This window comes from Meriones unguiculatus, chromosome X, assembly GCF_030254825.1.
Source record: "Meriones unguiculatus strain TT.TT164.6M chromosome X, Bangor_MerUng_6.1, whole genome shotgun sequence".
Classification (NCBI taxonomy): Eukaryota; Metazoa; Chordata; class Mammalia; order Rodentia; family Muridae; genus Meriones; species Meriones unguiculatus.
This window is the reverse complement of record NC_083369.1, coordinates 97,827,799-97,853,353: the sequence shown is the minus strand read 5'-3', so window position 1 is coordinate 97,853,353 and position 25,555 is coordinate 97,827,799. Positions and strand designations below refer to the sequence as shown.

Below are 25,555 nucleotides of genomic sequence, written 5' to 3'. Positions count from 1 at the left end.
GTTCTCAGAAAAATGCTGTATGTGGTGATATTCACCTGTAATTCCAGCAGCAATAGAGAGGCAGAGTTGTATAGAGCAGATACTTGGGGTTTGTTGGCCAACCAAACTCACCTAATTGGTAAGTTCCTGACCAGTGGGAGATTCTCACTCAAAGGAGGTACACAATGACTCTGAGGATGACACTTGAAGTTATTCTCTGACCTCCACATGCATGTGTACACATATGCACACATCCCACATATAACCTACACACATGTAAAAGCCAATATAAATGACATAATATGATATTGGAGCAAAGAGAGGGAAATACAGCACTGCAAGGAGATATAAGACCTAAAAACAAGTATGAAAAGAACATAACTAGATTGATGGCACTGAGGCCAGCAAACAAGTCTAGAGAACACACTCTATTAAATAAGTCCACATTAAAAAGCTTCTCTGATGAGGGCTGAGCCGAGCAAGGCACTGATGTATGGGTTCAGCAGTCTGTCATTAGGAGTCATATTGCAGAATAAAAGTTCCTTTTATGTCTTCCTAACACTCTATTCCATTTTTGTTTCCCTGAGACCCTCTCCTCCTCAGTTCCCTTCCTAGGCATCTAACCTCTGTGGTTATTCAGACTGTAGCACACATATAGAAAGCTTGAAACTTGAAGAAGCTTCTCGCAGTGGATGGGAATTAACACAGATGCCCCAAAGCGGACAAGGTGCAGAGAATAAGAAACTTTGGAGCACTGATCCCTAACTAGAATGTCATTATCAAGCACCTCCCCTCAAGGCTGAGGGATCTTTGTGAAAGAGGAGGCAGAAAGATTGCAAGAGCCAGAGGTAGTGGATGACTCCCCCCAAAAAAAGTGTCTTCCAGACACAACAGGACTGATGTACACATACGAATTCATAGAGACTGTAGCAGTATGCATAAGACCTGCACATGCCCAAGCCAGATCTGGTCCCAGCACTGAGAAGCTATTTGCAGCTGATATTCTTTAGCCAAGAGAAAATCAGTTTTCTTCAATGGAGGATCACTGGATATGTCGACCAACTTCAGCATAGGCCACATACCCGGGAACAGTTGGCTAACAAAAAAAAAAAAAAAAAATGAATTCCAGAATTTGAGGGGGCTTTTTGGTTTCTTGTTTTGCTCTTTCCTTTCTTTGTTTTGTTTTTTTTTTTTTTTGTTTTGTTTTGTTTTCTGTTGATGGGGAAGAAAGAACAAAATTGGATGGGTAGGAAGGGGAGGATCTGAGTGGAGTTGGGGGATAAGAAAACATAATAAAATATATTGTATGTAATTTTTAATGAAAAAAGTATTTGAAAAAAGTTGACATCATAGATACATAGAACAATTATCCTTTGGCTCCTAGTTCATGGAAGACATGTGAATATACTTAGGATATTATATTTATGGATATTTGGGCAGGATATTTTATTTTTGGTATTAGGCAAGCCCTGTACCTTGAGATACATCTTTACTATGTCATCTATCTATCTATCTATCTATCTATCTATCTATCTATCTACCTATCTATCTATCTATCTATCTACTAATTTACTGAGACAAGTCTCACAAAGTTGCCCAGGCTGGTATGAAATTGCTAGGTAGTCCAGACGGACCTTCAACTTGCAATACTCCTGCTTCAAGTTCCCACCAGGCAATACACCTGTCTCAGCTTCCCAGGTAGCTAGGGTTATAGTTGTACCACGAGGCAATCTTAACTAAAGATTTCTTTGAAGAATATAACCATTGGCCACAAAGATTAATTGGATCTTAATTTCCATTCAACTAAAAGACACAATGTTATTACTGGACTTGGGGACACATTCTTGCAATCCTAGCATTGAAGAGGCTATGGCAGAAATATACAGTTTGAGACCAGTTTGCCCTAACAACAAGAACCCAACTGAAAAAAAAAAATTTTAAAACAGAAAGGAGATGAAAAAAATTAAAATTTGCCTTTTTATGTGTGCATAGATCACACTATATTTGAGGATATTTGAGCAGACAGAATGCTTTTGCTTGTTTTTTGTAGTTACTAGGTATATTGACATCTACATGGCAATGAATATATGCCTAAAATAAGTTAAATTGTTCAGGTATAGAAGTGACAGTCTGTAACTATAGCACATGGGAGGCTGAGACAGGAGTGGAGCTTATAGTTAGCTTCAGCTCCAAAGCAAATTTGAGGCCACCCTGAGATATAAGAAGCCATTTATCAAAAGCAAAACAGCAGCAGCAGCAACAACAAATAGGGAGAATTCAGGATATACACAGAACCACAAACTAATTTTCCGAATACAAACATCCCAACAAATTTTGCGCAGGAAGGCAGAAGCACAATGGTTCTCAACCTTCCTACTCACCATAGAAATACAAGTCCAGACACAGTGAGTGACCTCTGCCCTGCCACCTGAGTGACAAAACAATGGAAAACCAAGTGGCAAAAATTCAACACACTGGGGGAAGTTGGTAGTACAACTGGAAGTTTCTGTTCCCTCTGGAACAACAACAAAAGAATCCAGGTGGACTCTCCCACCCCATGGCTCAAGCGAATCATCCCGGTGTGTCTTTACACAGCACCAGTGTTGAAAGTGCTCACCGAAACCCTGCCCTAGGGCATAGACACAGCTCTAAAGCCGAGTCTCCTGTATGACTGACAAGAATTCAAGCAAAATCACCATCTATGGGTAGTTGAGGCATCTCCCAACATCACAAATTCAATGACCCAGAAAAATTACCACCCCTGGGTAGTTGAAGTGAGGCTCCAGCCTGGCTGAGTTCAAAGATCCACGGAAAATTGCCATCCCTGAGTACAGTTGAGGCCCACCATAACTGACTTCAAGGACACAAGAAAAACCGCTATGCCAAGGGCCCAATAGGGCTCAATTCTAAAATACAAGGAAAACAGTCACCCCTCTGTAGCTGCGACCAGGTCCTAGCCTGCCTGAGTTTGAGGACAAGAAAAATTCCCACCGCTGAGTTGATGAGACCCAGCCAAACATGGCTGACCCAGAAAACAAAAACAAAACCCCTCCCTCAGTCCTTAAGGATTTATCCTCATCAAATTCCAAACGGAGACTTACGCTTAACGGAACACTTTCCAGAGGAGTCACAGAGAAATCGAGATGGTCGAAAGGAAGCGGTTGAGCCTCACTGGCTCTCCTCTGACATCGCAGAATTCTATCTGCCTCAGGATTCTGGTGCATGCGCATACAAGGAGCGTGCCATGTGCAGAGTAGGAACTGGCTGCCCAGAATTCCTCCAGAGAACTGAGATGAAACTCTACCAGAGGGAAGCCCACCCTAGAGATGAAACTCTACCAGAGGGAAGCCCACCCTAGTCTAGAGAACAGTTGGGAACTTGTAGGAAAGCCATTCTCCATCTCTGAATAAACAAGGATCAGAGGTGTCCTCAAAGAGCCATCATAAACATCCTATGGAACAGGACCCCACAATAGACAGAGAATGCCCAACTTCGAGTTGTCCTCCACATTAAATGAGAGCTCTCACCGAGGGAACGGCGGTATGCACCTCAGCTATGCAATCCTGATGTTGTGGAGGTGGCCTAGTGACTGTGTAGTTGCTTGGAACTTAGTAGAAACCCGTCCTCTGAGCATTGGAAAACACTCCCCAGGATGTGTGGAACCGAATGAAGGGATTCTGATTTATTAGTAGCTGAGAAGACTAGAAAAGAAGTAAATGGCCAGCTATTGCTGCTGGGTCACTGTTCCCCTGGCCAAGTGGAGTCATGAAGAACTTGCCAGGGCCTTTGGAGAAGCTGTTGGGGATCAACCCAAACCTGCTATACACAAGCCTGAGAGCAGGAAAACTGGCTACCACTAGCTCAGAAAACCAGGAAGTTGGGCTTTATACTGTCCAGGAGTCCTCTGGAGACAGGCATCAGTGGCAATTGCCACAAGGAAGGTCTTTAAAGGAGCCAGAATATTTTTCACTGAGCCGGAAGAAAAAGTGATTTTGAAGCTGGTGAGCAAAATCAATTATAATCCTGATAGATGCACAAAATGTGACAAACAATGGGTGGCATTCTACATTCTATAAGTGTCTAATATAATTTTCTTTTTAGCATTGCTCAAGTTCTCTGTTTCTTTATTCGTCTTCTGAATAGCCCTACTTAATGATCTCGAACAACTATTGTGGAGTTTTATATTTCTCCATTCTCTCAATTTTTGTTTCATTAACTTTTTCTCATTTAGCATATGTGTTCAAAATATTTACATCTTGGTGAATTGAGCCATTTATCAATATATAAGATCTTTATTGGTCTCATGTAAAAATTTCTGGCTTCATATCTATTTTGTTTTATGTTGTCACAAACCTTTTTGGTGAGAATTTGCATGGAGTAACTGCCTTGCTTTTTGTTTTCAATCTGCCTGTGGCTGCGCACAGTGTGCAGTTATATCATGTTCTTTCAAAAAACCACCTCCCCAATATTTGACAAAGTGATTGACATGTAACTCTCACAGAGTGCTCTTCATCCATTTTAAGTTAGAGTACAGGGGCTTTGGATAGCTGACATTTTAAAAATCATGCTTAAATATGTATAACGTATTTGTTATTTGCATCCATATTAAGTGCACAGTTCAGTGGCTTTTTGCATACAAGATTTTCTGCAACCATTATGACTCTTTCCAAATGCATTCACTCCCACAAGGAGAAGCTCTGCAACCATTAATTATATTGTCCTCATATCCCAAGATTTAACCTAAAACCGAAAAGTAACCAAGGCAGTTACCATCACTGATGTTTTCTATCAGTTACTGTCTTATATACATGTGTTCCTTTCAGCCTGGAGGATGCTGTTATTTCAAGCAGTAGAAATCAAATAGTGATGAGCTCTTTTATGACTTTGTTTATCTAAGAATGCCTTAAATTCTCCTTCATTATTAGCAATGGCTTGTTTGGCTAGAGATATCATTCTTGAATGATAGCACTTGCCTTCTGCTGTTTGAATCTATCCCTTTCTTGTGCATTGCTGGTAACAAAACCCAGGTTACTGTGCAAACTAGTTAGTACTCTAAGAAAGCTACATCCACAACCTTTTTTTTTTAACATTTTCCATGTCATTATATAGCTCTTTGTCTTTCCATGCTTCTGATAAGAAACCAAATGTTAAACTTGGGTGGGTCTTTTGTATGTAACAAGATACTCTGGCTGCCTTCAGAATTTTCTGTATCTTAATGGCTTAATTTTTTTTCTTTAGTTTTTTAAAAATTTTTATTTTATTTTTATTATTTACAGTTTATTCACTTTGTATCCCAGCTGTAGCCCCTTCCCCCATCCCCTCCCAATCCCACCCTCCCTCCCTCTTCTCCTATGCAACTCCCCCAGTCCAATGATAGGGGAGGTCCTCCTCCCCTTCCATCTGACCCTAGTCTATCAGGTCTCATCAGGAGTGGCTTCATTGTCATCCTCTGTGAACTGGTAAGGCTGCTCCCCCTTCATATGGAGGTGATCAAAGAGCCAGCCCCTGAGTTCATTGCAGAGACAGTCCCTGTGCCTATTACTGGGGAATCCTCTTGGATACTGAGCTGCCAATGGCTTGATTATAATATAACAGTGGCTCTCTATCTGCTTCACACTTCCTTGAGTTGTATGGATATTCAGATGCATATCTATTAGTAAATTTGAGAGTTTGGAATGACTGAATCTTTATATATATATATATATATTTGTCCCACTGCTTCTCACCTTTTCTTGCCAGGATCCTATTATGTACACTGTGGTAGTTTGAATGACGATGGCCTCGTAGGCTCATATAGTTGAATAATTGGTCTCCAGTTGGTGGAAGTGTTTGGAAAGGATTAGGAGGTGTGGCCTTGTTGGAGGAGGTGTGTCACTGGGGGTGGGCTTTGAGGTTTCAAAAACCCTCATCATTCCCAGTTAGTTCTCTCCTTTGCCTCCTAAGGCAAATAAGGATTGTAAGCTCTTCTGGATGTCCTCTGTTATGCTCCCCACCATGATGGGCATGGACTCATCTTCTGAAACTAGAAGCTCCCATAAATATTTTCTTCTAAATGTTGCCTTGGTCATGGAGTTTTGTCACAGCAACAGAAAAGTAACTAAGACATATAATTGTCATGCTTGATGGTGGCCCATAGGACGAAGTGAGTTTATGAAACTCTACTTAGTGTTTTTTGTTTGGTGTTACTGCTAAGGCTTAGCACCCAGATCTCTTGGGAGTTATATCCTCTGCCTTTTTCATTTTTCTTAATTTCTTTCAGCTCCTTGACTGGATAATTTCAATAAACCTATCTTCAATTTCACAGGTTCTTCAGTCTGCTAAAGTCTGCTGTTAAACTCTTTTAGGGATTTTCCATGTCAGTTTTCAAGTACAGACTTTCTATTTTAGCTGGTTAAAGTAGAAAAAAAATGAAACCTCAAAATTGCATGTTGGGCAGAGTGGGTAACAATGCGAGGACTTGGCAGGGGTAAATATGTTCAAAATACATTAAATGACATTCTCAAAGGGGGAAAAAGCCCTTTGGCTATATTTCAGAGTCGCAATAAAGTTGATTTTGGTAGTTTTCTCCCCTCGCTTACTTGTATTTGTGAACATCTGGCCTCCCCACGCTTTCCAATAACAGCATTCATCCCTGTGAGTTATGTTTCTAAGTTCAACTACTTTGCTAACATTTTAAAAAGATTTGTATTCCTTCCTTTATGTATATACACACACGTGCTTGCACCACAGTGTGCATGTAGAAGTAAGAGGCCAACTTTTGGAAGTTGGTTCTCTCCCTTTACCATTGGGATGCTAGGAATCAAACTGACACCATCAGGATTCGTGGCAAGCATCTTACTTGCTAAGCCATCTTATGGGCTCTCTTGTTAACATGTTAATTTGTTTGCTAGTGTGTAATTTTTATTTCTGAAAAGAAGGCCACCGCAAGAGACATACACATGAAAATGTACTTTTGAAAATCAATAAAATGATTTTATTTCATATACGCAGAATGAAAATATCTTTGATCACTTACATTTTTACAAATAAAAAGAACAATACTGCTCCATATAAACTTTTATATAAACATCAAAGAAAATATACATATTATTTTTCCTTTTAGTGCTTCCAAAGCACAAAATGAACAAGTCCACCTGAAGACTTTCTGTTGTCACATGCAAGAACAAATGCCAGAGTTTCGTGCAGCCTCAGGTGTACTTTGCCATGTTTTTAGACAAAATGAAAGAGCACTGGAGGTAGATTGTGGGGTGAATCTCCCTGCCCCTTCCCAGAGAGAAAGAAGTTACGTAAGTAGCAGCTTTTTACTCTTTGATTCCAACTATCCTGAATATTGCATGGTTTAAAAGGCACAGCTAGAAAGTGTTGAGAAATGTGATTAGCACATGATTACCACTTGGATTCTATACACTGACTTGCTCTACAGGACACAATGAGGACAGCAGGTACTGTGCTCCTCGCAGGTGTCCCCTACTCAGAAAAGTGTCTGGAGGAGCATCGCTCAAATGAGTGAACTCTATTAGCTAGAGTAGGAACAGTAGTGCTTCACGATTTAACATCACTTCTCCTAATTGAAAAAAAAAAAAAAACAAGAAAATGAAAAAAAATATTTTCAATCATAATTCTTAAGGCAAAAGCCCAGATTTTGCTTCCAGATAATTGTTAAGAGCTCTCTAGTCAAGTGCTTTCTTGTAGCCTGAGTTAGGTCATTCCCTTCACTCAAACATTGTAGAGGGCTTCAGTAACGCCCCCATTCCATCCAACAGCACAGAAAATGTGTCCTTTTCCCGCAGTTGGCTTGGCATTAACACGATGATCTACTGTTGATGTGATTCACATTGTTAGGAAGGTGATGGGAATTTATTTTCTCTAGTATCTTCTCAAGGTACTGAATTAAGACTCTTCTTTTAAACCTGAAAATACAAACAAATATTACTAACCGTAAGAACCATAGAGGACTTCACGATGTTCAGAGTGTTGTGCAACCTGCAAGTTAAAGGGAGTAGAAGCCATCCTCATGGAAAGGCATGGCTTGGCAAGGGAGAGTGCCAATCCAAGGCACGCACAGACATTAGCTAGAACCCATGAGCCAGGACTCCAGCAGTAGCCATCTCAACACTGTAGGAGGCAGCATTAACTAGGAATGAGGACAAGTGCTTTCATAGATCAAAACAGAGCCTCTCCCCTCTTTGTCTTTAATTGGATCCTACTACTAAATTAACCCCCCCCCCAAAAAATAATAATAATAAAACAAAACCCAAAACAGAACCAGAAGCAATTAGAAAATCTTTAGAAGTTTGGTTTATACCCACCTTGCAGCTTCCTTAATGGTAAACTCAACAAACTGTTTCTTCATCTCCAGAGGTCCCTGAACTTCTTCAAGCAAAATGAAAATCCTTTCATACTCTGATGATAGTACAAAAAAATGAGTGTTATAAAAATATGAATGGGAAATGAAGTTTAATCATTACTCATCCTTGGAAATCATTTTTCATGGGTAAAAACTCATAAGCATAGCTAGTATGTTAAAAACTAAAATCAAATGTCTACACACATTCATGAGGGGAATTCTTTTATTTATTTATTTTATTATTAATTACACTTTATTCACTTTGTATCCCCCCCATAATCCCCTCCCTCCTCCCTTCCCGATCCCATCCTCCCTCCCCCTTCTTCACGCATGCCCCTCCCCAAGTCCACTGATAGGGGAGGTCATGAGGGGAATTCTTATAAACAATACTCAAACGAGATAAGCTGAATACTGCTTGCCCCAAACTGCCCTAATCCGTGAAGCCTGTAAGTATATTATGATATATGCATTATACACTGGTAGAATTATGCTCTGGATATTGAGTTTTCCAAGATAATGCACAGAGTTTCAATGAAACCATTAAAATTATCCTTTATGGAGTATGGACAGTTAATAGCTTCTGGAAGAGGAAGTGTTGCAGGGTATTTGATCACACTGTGACTCCCAAGATTATGTTATTTCCTGGAAAAAAAACCTGTTTCTAGTTGTGGTGTGGCTCAGCCCTAGCACAGGCCTTTAATCCAAGAACTTTCTGCTTGAATACTGTAAACAGGATTAAATAAAGTCAACCATTTGTCAAGAAGCTGAGCAAGCAACCAGTTGACAGGAAGTGAACATAGAACTATCAAGAAAAAAAAGACAGAAAAGAATGGGAAGTCAGGAGTACAGATAGACCCACAGGAAGTAGAAGGGAAGGAAATTCAGTTTGAAAGAGGTTTTTGAAACAGAGTGGGAGAGGAGGCATTTCTTCTGGGATGTCGGTTGAGGAGGAAGGTCAGTTGCTTGCTTTCTCTGCCTCTCTGAGCTAGCAAGCTTTTGACCCCAGCACCTGGCTCCCAAGTCTTTATTGGTAAAATTGAAAGTTTGAGCTTTTGTTAAAAATGACAAGGGGGTAGGTTGACTGTGCTCCAGTGGATGGCCTTTCACCCATGAGTACATGGTGGATTACGCATACAATATTGTGTCTGCATGTACACCTGCATGCCAGAAGGCACCAGAGCTCCTTATAGATGGTTGTGAGCCACCATGTGGTTGCTGGGAATTGAACTCAGGACCTCTGGAAGAGCAGCCAGTGTTCTTAACCTCTGAGCCATCTCTCCAGCCCATGAACATTCCTTAAATGTTTCTCAGTCATTCAATATTCTTCTGTTGAGAATTCTGTTTAGCTCTGTACCCTATTTTTTAATTGGATTATTTGCTTTATTGCTGCTTAATTTCTTGTTCGTTATATATTCTGGATATTAGCCCTCTGTCAGATGTAGAGTTGGTGAAGATCTTTTCCCAGTCTGTAGGCTGTCATTTTGTTCTGCTGACAGTGTCCTTTGTTTTACAGCTTTTCAGTTTCAGGAGGTCCCATTTATTAACTGTTGCTCTTAGAGCCTGAGCTGTTGGTGTTCTGATCAGCAAGTTTTCTCCTGTGCCAATGAGATCAAGGCTCTTCCCCAATTTTTCTTCTAACAGATTTAGTGTGGCTGGTTTTACATCGAGGTCTTTGATCCACTGGAATTTTAATTTTGTGCAGGGGGAGAAATATGAATCTATTTGCATTTTTGTACATGTAGACCTCCAGTTAGACCAGCACCATTTGTTGAAGATGCTTTCTTTTTTTCATTGTATGGCTTTGGCTTGTCAAAAATGAGGTGTCTATAGGTGTGTGGGTTTATTTCTGGGTCTTCTATTTGATTCCATTGATCCACCAGTCTGTTTCTATGCCAGTACCAAGCACTTTTTATTACTGTTGCTCTATAATACAGCTTAAGATCAAGGATGGCAATACCTCCAGAAGATCTTTTATTGTACAGGATTATTTTACTTATTCTGGGTTTTTTGTTTTTCCATATGAGAATTGTTCTTTCAAGGTCTATAAAGAATTTAGTTGGTGTTTTTATGGGCATTTCATTGAATCTGTAGATTGCTTTTGCAGGATAGCCATTTTTACTATGTTAATCCTACCAATCCATGAGCATGGGAGATCATTCCATCTTCTGATATAAAGACTTGCTTGGTTAGAGTTACATTAAGATACTTTGGTTTTTGTGACTACTGTAAAGGGTGTTGTTTCCCTAATTTCTATCTCAGCCCGTTTGTCTTTTGTATACAGGAAGGCTACTGATTTTTTGGTTTTTTGTTGTTTTTTTTTTTTTTTTGAGTTAATTTTTTTCCAGCCACTTTACTGAAGGTGTTTATTTGCTGTAGGAGTTCTCTGGTAGAATTTTTGGGGTAACTCATGTATACTATCATATCATCTGCAAACAGTGATATTTTGACTTCTTCCTTTCTGATTTGTATCCCCTTGATCACCTTTAGTTGTCTTATTGTTCTAGCTAGGATTGCAAGTACTATGTTGAAGAGATAAGGAGAGAGTGGGCAGCCTTGCCTTGTCCCTGATTTCCATGGAATTGATTTAAGTTTCTCTCCGTTTAGTTTGATGTTGGCTACAGGCTTGTTGCATATTGCCTTTACTATGTTTAGGTTTGTTCCTTGTATCCCTGATCTCTCCAAGACTTTAAGCATGAAAGGGTATTGGATTTTGCAGCATCTAAGGACATGATCATAAAAACAAAATCTTAAAAGTCAGAAAGAAAAAATGTTAGTAAGAGAAGCAGACGTCAAATAAGAGAGATGTGCTGTGCTACTGACTTGATGCAGAAAGGGACCAAGGCCACGGGAAAGTGTAGCCTTCAGAAGCTAGGAAAGTCAAGGAAATGGGCGCTGCCTTTGCCCCTAAGAAGCAACACTGCCCTGCTCGCTTGCCTTCACTTTAGTTCAGGAAAAATATATTCCAAAGTCTGAATTCCAGAGCTGTAAATTAATCAGTTTGTGCTGTCTGGTGCTATGGACTGTCTAATAACTTGTTATAGCAGAAAAATGATACTCCTTTTAAGTCAAGGCCAGAAGAATTACTTTTAAGTCACGTGAAAGCTCAAGATGAAGCAAAAAAAACAAAAAACAAAAAACAAAAAACAACAACAAAAAGAAAACACTGCATGTCAAGGCTCTACCCTGGGGCTAGGACTATAACTCAACAGGTAGAGTGCCTGCTTAACAAGCACAAGACCCTGAATCCAATCATTAGCATCATCTTAATGGACTGCGGTAGCACATACCTGGAATCCTAGCACTATGCAGTTGGAGACAGGAAGATCTATACGGTGAGCTCGAGGCCAACCCAAGTTGTATGAAAGGCTGTCTCAAAACCAACAATAAAAATCTCTTCTGAATCTTACAACAAGTGGGATCTCCCAGTGCATTATTTATAAATATTGCATGCCTACTTACTCCGTCCAAATTTTCGAACTTCTTTCATTAATTGATGCTTTATGTCAGCATTGATGCCTTGTGCCATCGCAGGAGTGATTTGCATTGAATTTGGTACCATTTCCAAAGCAGATGCCACTGTGATTGTTCGGTCATCTACAGAAAGACTGCAGGTTTTGGCTTCTCCTACAAGTATATTATTACCAGGTTTGAGAATGAGTCCATCTTTCCTGAGACCAGTAAAGTCATCAGACAGAGAATCCAACTGGCTGGATATAAGGCCATCTCCTGCCATATTCATAAACTCTGCCGGAGGAGACTTTAGTAAGAAGCCATCAGCGGGGCTTTGCCCATTTTCCATCTTCTCTTCATGGGTATCATGAATGACAGTGGCATCTGGAAAGCAAATTAAGAAGTTTATATGTGAAGTGAGTAGTACATCATGTCAATCCTACAAGTACATCACCATGTCCCTCAGTTTCAAGGCTATGAGTACTCTCATCAGTGAAGAGGCTAGAACAGATGGAGATCTGAGAGTGTTCAAACTGAGCTTAGGACTGTAACACAAAGCCTTCTTCCCTCTTCCCACTATGAATGCATACAAAAATCAAGACACTAACAAGCATTCATAGGTCCCTGGAGCTCAGGGCTTAATGTCACCCTTTATGCCTCAAAATCACATATAAACTGATACCCATTACTGAGTTTGAATCCATATAATGTATGAATACCACCTTTTGCCTCCTGTATACACCAAATATCCTGAAAAAATTCAGATGCCTACTGGGACTGACCAAATACTCTGGCCACACCTGGTGAGCAAATGCCTATCTGCAGGTGATTCTACTTATTTCCCCTTTTGTGTCAGGATGATTATTTTTCTATTCTCAGGCCAACACCTCTATGCCATTTACTTATCCTCTCTCTGTGTCAGGTGCCATGGTAAGATCTGGGTATAAGCAGTGAACAAGAAACAAAGGAACTGACCCTTCCCTTATAGAACCTACAGTGTCATGAGGACATCAGAGAGGAACTCCATAGTGAGCAATAACACACTCATAACTGCATTTATTTGAGGAAAGATATAAGTAGGGGATTAAAGAAGGATCATCAAAGGAAGATTCTAGGGCTTCCAGGTGGTGGCAGAACCTTCTGGGAGGATGCTAGATTGTAGGGAGGGCAGGAGATACAGGAGAGTAAGCCAGGGGCAGCTATCACTGGAACTTGAGATAAGAAAGCATTGTGGTGTCAGGCTGTGTGGAGCTGTGTGGCCCAGGGTTAGGAGTCAGGCTGTATCCTGAGTGCTTAGGAATATGGAGGATGTGGTTTATCTATGGATGTGGCATGCTTTATTTTTATATGCTAACATCTTCACTCTGAGTTCAAGTGGAGAGAGAAGTTAGGTAGGAATTCTAAAAGAATGGGAAGCAGAGAGATCATCAAAGAATTGTAGGTTGGTAAAAATCCATGGAAGCATGGAGTGAAGGAATGGAGACAAACAGTAAGGTACAAGGATTAAACGGAATGTCAAATTACCTCATCTTGTTAATGGAAGAAAGAGAATTTTAGAAATCATGGTAATTTTTTAGGTTTGTCACCTGAACCACTAGATAAATTATCATGTGTCCAAGAGCCAGCCTATTTCTGGTGTTGAAAGTCGATGATACTCAATTCTTCCTGAGTCTGATTCAGTAACCTTAAGTTGATCACTTGGTACCAATAATATAGCATTAGTTACTCTACCAATCCTTAAAGGTACTGTAGCTTTTCCAGTGGTGAGGGATAATTTCATTAACTGCCATGCAGAGCGATGTCAGCAGAGCTGTTCTAGAGAGAGGAAAAGCTAGGCATTTAGTTGTAACACATAAAACATTACTATCTATTAGGCTCCAAAATGGAAACACCATGTCTGTGGTTAAATACAGGGTTGAGAGCTAGGTGCAGTGGTGCATGCCTATAATCCCAGTACTCGGGAGGCAGAGGCAGGCGGATCCCTGTGAGCTCGAGGCCAGCCTGGTCTACAAAGTGAGTTCAGAACAGCCAAGGCTACACAGAGAAACCCCGTCTTAAAAACAAACAAACAAACAACAACTGCAATGAAAAAAAAAAAAAAAAACAGGGTTGAAAGTAGATGAATGAATTGTAGTCCAGAGATATAAATATTGAAAGTTGTTCAAGTAGAAACCCAATTTAAAGCCCCAAGGCCCCTTGGGACCACCTTTGGAAGAGAGCGCAGTGAGATAAGGTTTCAGGATTGAACTGTGGAACCTATAGTATTTAGATGCGAGAAAGAAAGGGAACAAACAGTAAAGGATGGAAAGGAGTCTCTCCTGGTAGGAAAAGAAAACTATGTGTCTGCTAAGCCAAGAGTTTCCACAGATGAAGGCATGAACAACTAAGCCAAACTCTTGAGAAAGGATGGCAATGTACAGAAGATACTGGTGATCTTGCTAATTGTTTCAGAGAGGTCAAAGATGCAGATCCTATGAACAGGAGTTAACAGCACAGAGAACAGTTGCTGATCCAACCTCTTAATAGTGAACCTGTTTGCTCTACCACCTTGGAAACTCGATGTATCTTTCTAACTTTGGAATTTGATCCAAATGGTGATAGCAGATAGGCTCAAAACCCCTCATTTTTGTACTATCACAAAAAGTTTTGATACTTACTAAGCATGTATTAATCACTAATTATGATGTAAATATTATGTTAACTATTATGTAATCATGGATTTTTTTTCTCCACTCATATGGCTAAGATCATTGAATGAGGGTATCTGCTCCCCATGAGGTCTGTTGTGCTACAACCACAGAAGCTTTAATAATGGTTCACTTATCAACCAAAATAAACATAGAAAGGAACAAAAAGGAAAACAAAATTTTTAACATGTTAGTCTTCTAGGAGCTATAAGGAAATCACAACCACTACTCTATACCTGGATGTACAAGGGTGGGTTTTATGAGGTTTGGACAAGATGGGAACCATGAAGCTGAGAGTGGTCCCTTTCTGCCCACATGGTTAGTTACAGTAGGTGGTGTTTGTGGTTTCCTCAACAGCGGGGACATACTCCGCCTTCTCTTAGATGACATAGGACTGTTGGGTTCTCCAGGACGTTTCACTTTGTTTTGTGTCCCTACTACAAACTCATCTGCTTCATCAATCATCATTCCCTGAAAAACATCAATGAACACATTTCATTTAAAACAAAAGTTCAATTGACAAAAAGGAAAACAAACAAAATAAACATTCAAGAATTCTTTTTATACAGACTTCCTCCACCATTCACATCATTTACATTAGCCATAACTATAATCCCTATAGCAACTCTACTATCAAAGAATTCGAACTAATTTTAATCCTAAGTGGAACAAGGAGGAAATTAACATGCAAGTTTTTGTCTAAGGTTAACAGAGAGTCTCAAACCAATGAAAATCAGATAAAACCATAGTTATCTTTAAAAGTCTTTTAATAACAATTTATGGCACGGAGGGGTGGCAGTACGTGTCTTTAATTCTAGCAGTGCGGAAGTAGAGACAGGAGGATCTCTCGGAGTTTGAGGCCAGCCTGGTCTACAGAGCCTGGGCTCTGTTACACAGAAAAACCAACAAGCAAACAAAACTTTACGGGTGTATGTGCATGCATACTTGTGTGCGCCACATTCACGTAGGTGCCCAGGGAGCCTCCAGAAGTGTAGCTATTATCCCATTTCCTTCCATCATTCAATGATCAAGTCAGTAGCGCACAGTACACACACACATACACACACAGCCTTCATATTGATGACTCTAGAATAATTCAAATAAAGCAGCATCCAATAGTACATATATATATAGTTCATAGAAATGGAGGAAATACTTTGTATTCTCTATATTAAAAGAATTAGTGTATGATAATAATGAGATAGACTATGGATCCAGGATGTAAGTTCAAATCCTGGCTTTGTCAGCTGTATCAGTGTTTTGACATCTAGCCACTTTATGCCTAGATATTACAGGGTAGATGTGATCTTTCCAAACAGAGTACAAACATAATGACTTAAAACATCAAGTCCTCAGGGACTATTTCTAACAGGAACTCAATGACTGGCTCTTTGGTCTCCCCACCCCCGAAGGGAGGAGCAGTCCTGTTAGGCCACAGAGGAGGGCTTTGCAGCCAGTCCTGAAGATACCTGATAAAACAGGATCAGATGAATGGGGAGGAGGTCCCCCCATCAGTGGATTTGGAAAGGGGCACGGTGGAGATGAGGGAGGGAGGGAGGGACTGGGAGGGAATGAGGGATCGGGACATGGCTGGGATACAGAGTTAATAAAATGTAACTGATAAAAAAATAAAAATAAAAAATAAAAAAAAAAAAAGAAAAAAAAAATCAAGTCCTACTCCATACTCAACAAATGACAGCTATTATGTTATTCAACTAATACAGCTTGCATTAGTAGGCTCCACTTCCCATCTACTCAGTAGTTTTAGTGTCACATTTACCTCTACCTTGTATACATCTGGCTAAAATAGAAAGAGTTATAGCAAAAAAAAAATGGACACAGAAATAGGTATACTACCTTCTTATCTTGCTTAAATGGATTGCCAAAAGTATGCAGTCTTTTTGGTTGATCAGGATCGATCTCTCGTAGTGGAGAAGCCAGCATCTTCAGATATTCTTGATAGTTACCCATTTGTGCAACTGGGACACTATGAAGTGAATCTGTAAAATCACCAGCAGGAAACAAACAAACAAACAAACAAAAAACTGATAATTACAGCTGAACTATATGGTCATTTTTGAAACGATCTAGTCATAGTTGGCTCAACAACATGGAGCTTGGCATTACAGTTTGAAATCTCCAATCTAGTATTCCATCATCTAGAGTCATTTTTGTTTCTGCTAACCAGCAGTCTACAGTTACTGTACTGCCTACAGGTTCACTTCACAGGGACCCAAGCAACTCTTTTACTTCCCGACACCATGTAAGAATGGGCTGGCTTCCTGCATATCACTACTTCAATAAAAATGCTATATTTTCCTGCATTTTGAAGCACCCAAGCTCCATGGTGTTCTCATGTTCTTTGTTTTCTAATACAGATTTTTTTTGTTTGTTTTATGTGTGTGTTTTGCTTGCAGGTATGTATTGCACTGCATATATGTCTGGAGTCTGCAAAGTCCAGAAGAAGGTACCAGATCCCCTGGAACTGAAGTCATGGACAGTTGGACAGCCACCATGTAGGTACTGGGAACTGAACCTGGATCTCTTGTAAAAGAGTAGCCAAAGCTCTTAACCACTGTGCTACTTCTACAGCCCCTCTCTCTCTGAAAATAAATAAGTAAATAAATACATACATACATTAATAAAAGAATCTCACTCTGTAGCCCATGCTGGCCTCAGATCTTTAGAATCCTCCAGCCTCAGGCTCTTGAGTGCTGAGCAGCCATTCCCAGCTACTTAGGCTATTTTCTTGTCACACGGAGAACCTTGGTTAATGACCTATCCCTCTGAGGATTTGATTAAATACAAGTTCTCTTCTTGGGAAACCTCCATTAGGAACCCTCTGTTTAATGTCAGAGGACTGGCTAGGGGGTTGTTCACATTTGTGGATACGTGACCCCATTCAAAATTAACAAAATAGGATAAAGAAAAAATGCAAACATCCAGAATATTCCTGGACATTAGCTAGGACATTAGTTTATTAGTTTCATGGAGAACAGATATTCTCTACTGACTTTTTCATGGCAGGCTGGATGTAATCAATGCCTGCGTGTACAGGTTTGGCAATCTGAAAGACCTAGGTTCTGGTACTTTCCACTGGGCTAAACCTGCCCAAGCAAGCTGCTAAAATGCTCGATCTTCAGTTCATTGTTTATAAAATGGGTGTAAATCAGTGTCTATCTCCTGAGACTTTGAGGTTTGTAAGAATGACCACACGGAAAGATAGCAATGGTGGTACAGAATGCTGATTAATACACACCTGTCTTTAAACTTGTGGGAAAGAAAACTAGGGAGATGTAGGGTTTGAGTGAATATGAATATTATACATATTAACATATTACAAAATAAATTCTGCAATAAAGACTTTCATGTAAGTCATAGCTGCTACTCTCCTAATGAAAAAGATTCCACTGTTCAATTACCTTCATCTTGCCCAACAATAAACTTGCGTGTTTTCAGTAGATTGGATCTCATCCTGGTCAACTGGTCTAAAAGTCCTCTACGTGGAATATCATAAGCATTTCTGTATGTCTGAGGTTTCAAGTCCTATTTCAAATGAAACAGTCCCAGTTACTCCGGCAGCTTTTAAACAAAGACATTTAATATCTAACCCACTTAAAATTTTATTCAAGAGAACAATATGTAATAAAACTGACTATAGCTACTTTTTTTTCCAGTTGAAAACTTCTATTTATTGTTCTGCATGCTAACACACCCATAGGCTATTAAGGTCACTGGGGCTATCAGTTTTCAAATATATCATTTAAAACTCCCAAATCCAAGACTTATATAGACCCGTAGCTGTCTTGCACTACTACTGTTTGTAATCTAGATTTATTCCCCCAGCAGGCAGGGAGGTGGGCTGCAGCAGTCTCCCTACAGGACGGCAACTGCCTATGTGAAATTAGCTGAGGGCCCAGCCGCGATGCCTTTGGAGCCTGCTGGAGCCTGCTGCAGATCTGAGCATGAGCCAGGCTGCTTGGGGCCAGGGACTTAGAAGTGCAGAGTGGAGGGCCCGACCAGCTGTGATCACATTCACTTCTTCCATGAGAATGCCTGGGGCCAGAGGTTTCATGTGGTCTTGCTCAGTTTCCCTTTCCATCTTACTTTTTATACCTGTTTATTGCCCATTCCTATCAACCAACACTTGTTGTTTACTTAATTTCAGGTTAGCATGTGCTGGCAGAATAATCTCAAAATGGCTTTGTTAATAATTACCAACTCCAAGCTATGCATGGTGGTGCATAGCTTTAATTCTGGCAGATGCAGAGGCAGGTGGATCTTTGTGAGTTCAAGGCCAGCCTGGTCTACAAAGCTAGTTCCATGACAGACAGGGCTACACAGAGAAATCCTGTCTCCAAAAATCACAATAAGGATGATGATGATGATAACAACTCCAAAATAGATCATAATTTCAAACTCAAGCAACACAAACAACAAACACACTGGACAAATCAGACAAATATGACCTTTTAATGTCACAATTTACCTTGTTTAAGAGCCCTATTTGGAAGCCAGCAAATTCTTTGGTATTCAATTCTGTCAGTCTTGGTGTACTTTCCCCTATGATTTCTTTCAACAGTTTTCTAAAATTTCTATTGTGGGCCAAAGGTAAGCCACTTCCAGAATGATTTTTCACTTTGATACCAATTTCCTGCGGGGGTTTTTTCCCCACCGATGCTAATATTCGTTCTGACTCTAGTTTGGTCTAAAATGAAAGTACAGAATATGTTATGAAAATATCTACCATTTATCATTTCCTTACTTAAGAAAAATACTTTAAGAACCCCACCAAACATTTCTCATGTGTGCAAATCACAAAAAAACAGTAAGTAAACATTTCCCTATGCTTCTCTGTTCTACCACAGCAAACACAGAGGGGACGGGGAAAGACAAATGACCTCATGCAAATATTCTTTTGCAGGTGTCAAACTATGAGCGAGTCATGGAGAAAATAGAAACCATGAGTAAGAATTTCATTCATAGACATGAAAAAGCACATCCTGTTACTGCAAAATCTAATCTAAATCAACACATTCAGTTTGGATACAAACACAAAGGTTTAAGACTCTGTACTCATACATTAAATTATTGCTTAAATTCAGATTATACAGATTATATCTGAAAACATTAAAAATGAAACTTTTTTAAAATAACAGATTATCCAGTAAGCCTTATAAATGTAAAGCTTAATTTAAGAAATACTACTAAGCAAGTACATTTTAAGGTGTACTCAGTAAATTTATCACTAACAAACATTGGAAAATCCCCTTAAAAGACATTATATTAATTAATTTTGCTTGAATGAATGAATGCAGGGTATTTGGCATATTTTGTGTTTTACACACATCTAAGATGGTTCAAGAAACACTAGTGACATAGGTATTACATTAGTAATTAGAGAAATAGAAATCAGTAACAACCTATTCTTTTTCTAAAAGATAAAAATTCCATCAATGTTCAATAAGCTCCCAATAATTTTTTATTTTTGATAGGCTGGCCAGAGATAATTATTTCCCCTAGCTAATTATCTGGAATATATATCAAATTCTTAAGTCATTAAATATGAGACAGAAGTAGATAAAGGGTCTGTTTCCTTGAATGACTTTGAAATCTCATTCACTAAAAGAATGCAGTGTGTCCCAGAAGGTCCCAACACTTGCAATAGTGTCAACTCTGTTCACTTTTTTTTTCTTTGTGGCCCATACCCTGACAAAGCCTTAAAGGCCCAACATAAACATCAAATTAAAAAAAAAAAACAATAGATCAATAGATAGATAAATAACCAAGGTATATACAACAACAACAACAAAAATCTATTAGCAGAGAGGAATGGGAGTAGGGGAACGTGTTAGGTCAAAAATCTGGGCTTGCCTTTATTTTCCTTTGCACTTGTGAGCACACTAGACTAGTAAGCACTAGTGAGTTTTAGAATTGGTTTTAAGTTTCAGCATCCCAGTTATGGAGCCCTATAGGTCCCTTAATGAAATCTGAAACTTTGCTTAAGGCCAAATTTATAAACATGCCCAGCTTTAAATGCTGTAGTTGCTACAAATGCTACTCCCTACCTAAGAATATATTTTTGAATATTAGCATAAAGCTGCTGCATTAATTTATCACACAACACAACTGTATGGCAGTAGCACTCTAACTTAGTAGTTTTCAAATATTTCGGTCCTACAAGAATGGTCTAGGTAAAAGTGAGAAATATTATAAGGAGGAGTGAGTGGAAGATGAGGAACTAATAGAGAGGGGCAGGCAAGGGACCAGATAAATAATGGTGAATAGGTGGGGTCTAAAGGAATAGATGAAAGGCAAGAAGAGAGGAGGAAAAACTCAACTCTCCAGGTCCTGTTGGGGTCTATCACCCTCCAGGGTGAAGAATACTGGTATTCTTCATATTCATATTCATAATCTCATATTCCTCCTTCTCCAGGGAATAGCAGGCAGCTATTTATGCAAGGTCTAGCATGTGAATAACAGAACTTAACATGCTGCCAGAAAAGCAATTTCAGGTGAGGTGTTGAATCACACCAGACCTTGGCATGCCCATTCACAAAAGGGGGATGCTCTAGCCAAGTGAACTGAGGAGCAGCTAGTTGGAGGACCGACAAAATGTGACCCACAAGAAAATCCTATTAAGCCCCTGCCCCTCTTAGGCCACAGAATATCAGCCAGCATATGGGCAGGACAAACTGGCAGGCAGAAGAAGAAATGGCACAGCATCAAATGATACTGACAGACCCTTAACTGCATTTAATGGTAAAGCTAGAAGCCATAGAGAATCACATTATTACTAATCCATAAAGTGTAGAGATAATATACACATTTAATTTGAAAAGTTACAATTACACTAAAGAATAAGGAAATGCACTTCTGAGGGCAAAGGATTTTGGTTTGTTCATTTTTACCAATACTACCTGTTGGCTGAGTTTTTTAAGGTAAGAGATAACACTGTAACTAAGTCCACAATCTAAATTATCTGATATCAGATTTGGAGCTCCCATCATCCTTAGTGCTTTCTTTAATGGCTATAAGGAAACAAAATACACAACAGTAAGAATAGAATAAATCTCAAATACTCAAAAGTTCAGTTATAAGGGGCAAGGGGACATGATTCATTTCTTAGAAGTCAAGGTGCTATACATAAAACCAAACATGGAACATTAAAAAAGTGGCAATGAAAATAGCAGAGAAGGAGCAGAAAGAAAAAAAATCAGAAGAGAGTGGGTAAGAAGAGCAAGTAGCAGCCAATTCAAACAAGTACATAGCTTTCAGTCTTAATCCCGATCATCAAGTCACTTCCCATTGCATCTGATTGCAGAGCCCACACTTGCCATAGTAAATAACAACATACCCCACTTTCTCCTCCCAGCGACACCAATTGTCCCTTTTCATCTCTAGAAACTCGGCATTAAATTATGACAATGACCTCTGAAATGGCCTTTCATTATCTTGATTCCACGATCAGCTCAGAATCATTAGGCATCATTTTTTTTAAAGTATAAAAACCAGAATGTGGCCAAGCCATGTTTTCTTCTCCTTGGATCCTCCCCAGTCCCAATGCCTCCACATTATGTTGTGTCAAAGATGCACTTTACTGGCAATAAACAACTCTAATTTCTTCCAAATTTTGTTTAAGGAGTGAAACACCACACTGAGTTTCTAGAGTTCAGAAGGGAAATTGGTGTAACATGAATCGAGACATATTTGTTCTTACATTCCAAAATTACAATTTTATAAGGTTAGTTTTAATAAGAGAAACATAGATGTGTTTATAACAATGACCATGGCAGTTAAAAATAAAGGAAACAGAGAAAGACAATGCTCTTTTGTGCCGTCATGTCATCTCTAAACTCTTACAGGTGGCTTGAGAGGACAGTGATGACACAAATGTTTGTAAAGTAAAAAGATAGTTATCTTCTTGCAGGGTTAAGGTTTTGATTCCTTATTGCTTTTGAAAAGAATCATCATTGACAGGTCACACATATATATATATACATATATACATACATATGTATATATGTATATACACACACACATACAAATACATACTATTAAGTAGTATGGAGGCAGAGTTTTTAAGTAGCTGTCAAAAGCCTGTCGCCACTTCAGATTTGGCTTAAGCTTGTGAACTTTAAACAAGTCATCTGTAACACAAAACCAAGTCATTATGTTAGCTCAGAACCAGCTTGCAAGATCTAAAATCAAGCAGCTAACATCTAGAAATTGGATCTAATTCACATTAGATGAACATTTTGTTGGATTTTATCTGATCGTCTTTCCTGGTTATTGTATCTACCAAAGTTATATAAGATGGCCTCCAACTTGTAACAGCTGAATTTAAGACTTTTTAAAAAACTTAAACATGGTAGGAAAGTAATACATATTTCATATCAACCACATTTCAACTTTTACAATGTGATCTTTCCTCAGCCTGGTGATGTATGGTACAGTACTTTCTCCCAATGCTGTGGTACTTGCGATGTTTGAGGTTAAGGGTAGTACATGCATTTTGAACTTAGAACTTAGACTTTACCTCATTATAAGTTAAGAAGCATATCTATTATACTTTTCTAAATAATGAATTAAATTTTCAATTATACATCCATTTTCCATTTGCAATGCTTATATGGTATAATATTAAAATGTAATAGTGACTTGGATCTGCTTGAAATAATATCCATTAGTAATTATAATTTTCACCTGGGAGGATCCATAGTCACTGGTTGACAGCCTAACGTTTCTTTGATTTAAAAACAGAGGGTGGGTTAGGCGTGGTGGCGCACTCCTTTGATCCTAGCACTCAGGGAGGCAGAGGTAGGTGGATCGCTGTGAGTTTGAGACCAGCCTGGTCTACAAAGTAAGTTCCAGGACTATACAGAGAAACTGTCTTGAAGCACCAAACCAACATACAAAGAAAACATGTAGAGGGTAGGGCTCAGGGACATGGCTCTTCTTGTGTGTGTGTTTTTTTTTTTAAACGTAGGGTCTCATAAACCTAGATAAGGCTTAAATATACTACCTAGCCAGGCTTGACTTATTGATGATCCCTCTGCCTCAGCTACCTAATTACTGGGTTTACAGGCATGCACCACCACATCTGGCTTAACATGTCTCTTGAACACCATGTACACCAACATAACTCAAGATATTTACCTTAAATATGCAGACATTCCCTATCTTTTAATATTTAAACGTGATTATTTTAGAAATCTAAATACACACATTTCATATACTGCATGAGAACTTCCAAATGTCCTCTTTCTTTCCTTCCATTGTGAGAAAAATATTTCTAACTTAATAATTCAAACTGGTATCTTTAGACACCAATTTCTACCCATCACACATAGTATAAGTGCAGCAGATAGTAGCAATTCATCCTCCTATTGTTCCTTAAACTTTCATGAGGTAAATATTTTACTTACAGAGGAAAAAACATGCATACATTCTATACAATTAGGTCTATTGTTTAAGAGGCTGGTTAAGAAAAGTAATTAGATCTTTTTTATTTCTTTATTGCCCTAATAAATTATTTACTTCTGCTGAAACAAATTTCAATAAATTTACAGAACCATAAAAGCAGGTCTTTTGTTCTTTTCCCATAGGCTAGAAGAAAGCAAAAGGGATCAGGAGATACCCCTGAATTGAAGCCCTCAGGTCCTTTACAGGCCATTCACATCTTAACAGGAAGCAATGAACCACTATGGAAATATCCTGCTATAGCATGCTGCCTCTTGAAATCTTTTGGGAATTATGTGCAAGTTTGAAAAGTCTGCAAGAGGTGGGCTTTAGCTTGGTGGTATTATCACTTGCCTCGTCTGCTTAAGGGCTTGTGTTTGATCCCCAGCAATGAGAAAAAAAAAAACTGTCAAGAAATAGACTAAGTCAGCTTCTACATAAAGCATTTGGTATTGCTTGAATAAGGAATGGGCTAGAGAGATGGCTTAGTGTCTTATTTGTCCTTCTACATCTCCTTTGTTTCCTACAGCATAACATTCTCCAACACAATAGTTAGAAATAGTGCTTTGTATATTGAAATTTTATTCAGTAGATCTGATTGGTAGATGCTTTCATTATAAATAATAATAAAGAAAACCTTTGAAAGACATGAGTAGGCTATGTTTAGGGTATAAATTGTAATAAAGTTTCATTGTTGTACACTCATGAATACCTGAAATTAAATACTTAGAGCTTTTTGTATGTCAATCCTAGTGCAATAAAGTGGACCAAAAGTATACTTAAAAATAGAAAAATAACATTGTTAACAGTCTAAATGAAAATTACTCTGTTTTCTTGACTATATATTAGTGGAAACTGAAGTCATAAAGACACATTTAAGAAAGGGGATAGATTAGTACATAAAGTAAAAACACGTCTTATTAGTAATTTGCGAAAATGTTACTTATTCCTATTGTAGGTGTATGGCTGTTTTGCCAGTATTCATGTCTGCGCATCATATTCATGCAGTGCTCTTGTATGCCAGTAGAGGGTGTCATGTCTCCTGAAACTGGAGTTTTGGGTAGTTGTAAACTGGTGAGCCTGTGTCCTTTGGAAGAGCTGTCCTTTGGAAGGGCCTTTAAGGGCTGACTCATGTCCCCAGCCCCTTTATTGGTAATTTACTATCCTCTAACATATAACTGATAGTTTCTACTAGTAGCAAGTCTTACAAAGAAGCTATGTTCCCACTGGACTAACAGATAAAGTTGCTAAGATACACAAAGCAACCGAGCTCATATATTTAGGATGACTTACTATTAAATTTCTAAGTCACCACAAAGTATTGCCTTTTAAATACATGGTACATTAACAGTAGTGCCACGGCCAAATTTTGTAAATGTTTCATCTTTTAAGCAAAAAACCAGAAATCCTCACCAAATTAAAAAAAAAAAAAACCCAAAACACATAAACAAAAAAGTCCAAATTTTACAACTAGGATGTCATGGAGTATATTACTCTAAACCTACATAACTCTTCAAATGAGAAAACAACTCCATATACGTTTTCAATAGCATCAGGTAATGGCTACTCAAGATGTCCCTTTTAGAATTTTGTCATGGAATCCATAACTTCCAAAATCTGTTATTGTAGA

The 25,555-nt window shown here is 38.8% G+C and overlaps 1 protein-coding gene across 5 annotated transcripts in view; it reads right to left on the bottom strand.

Moving 5' to 3' along the window:
• Positions 1 to 6,929: 6,929 nt before the first annotated feature.
• Sage1 (sarcoma antigen 1) overlaps positions 6,930 to 25,555 on the bottom strand; it is a 60,361-nt gene continuing 41,735 nt past the window's right edge. For 2 of the 5 annotated variants that reach the window (XM_060375651.1, XM_060375655.1), the window contains 9 exons: positions 22,519 to 22,613; positions 21,384 to 21,494; positions 18,953 to 19,171; positions 17,886 to 18,009; positions 16,321 to 16,463; positions 14,700 to 14,934; positions 11,786 to 12,160; positions 8,289 to 8,382; positions 6,930 to 7,889 (listed from right to left, as the gene is read on the bottom strand). In XM_060375651.1, the coding sequence (XP_060231634.1) occupies positions 7,781 to 7,889; positions 8,289 to 8,382; positions 11,786 to 12,160; positions 14,700 to 14,934; positions 16,321 to 16,463; positions 17,886 to 18,009; positions 18,953 to 19,171; positions 21,384 to 21,494; positions 22,519 to 22,613 (1,505 nt within the window). In that variant the 3' untranslated portion in view covers positions 6,930 to 7,780. The remainder of the gene's footprint in view (positions 7,890 to 8,288; positions 8,383 to 11,785; positions 12,161 to 14,699; positions 14,935 to 16,320; positions 16,464 to 17,885; positions 18,010 to 18,952; positions 19,172 to 21,383; positions 21,495 to 22,518; positions 22,614 to 25,555) is intronic. The other 3 variants (XM_060375653.1, XM_060375654.1, XM_060375652.1) reach the window with 3 other exon arrangements.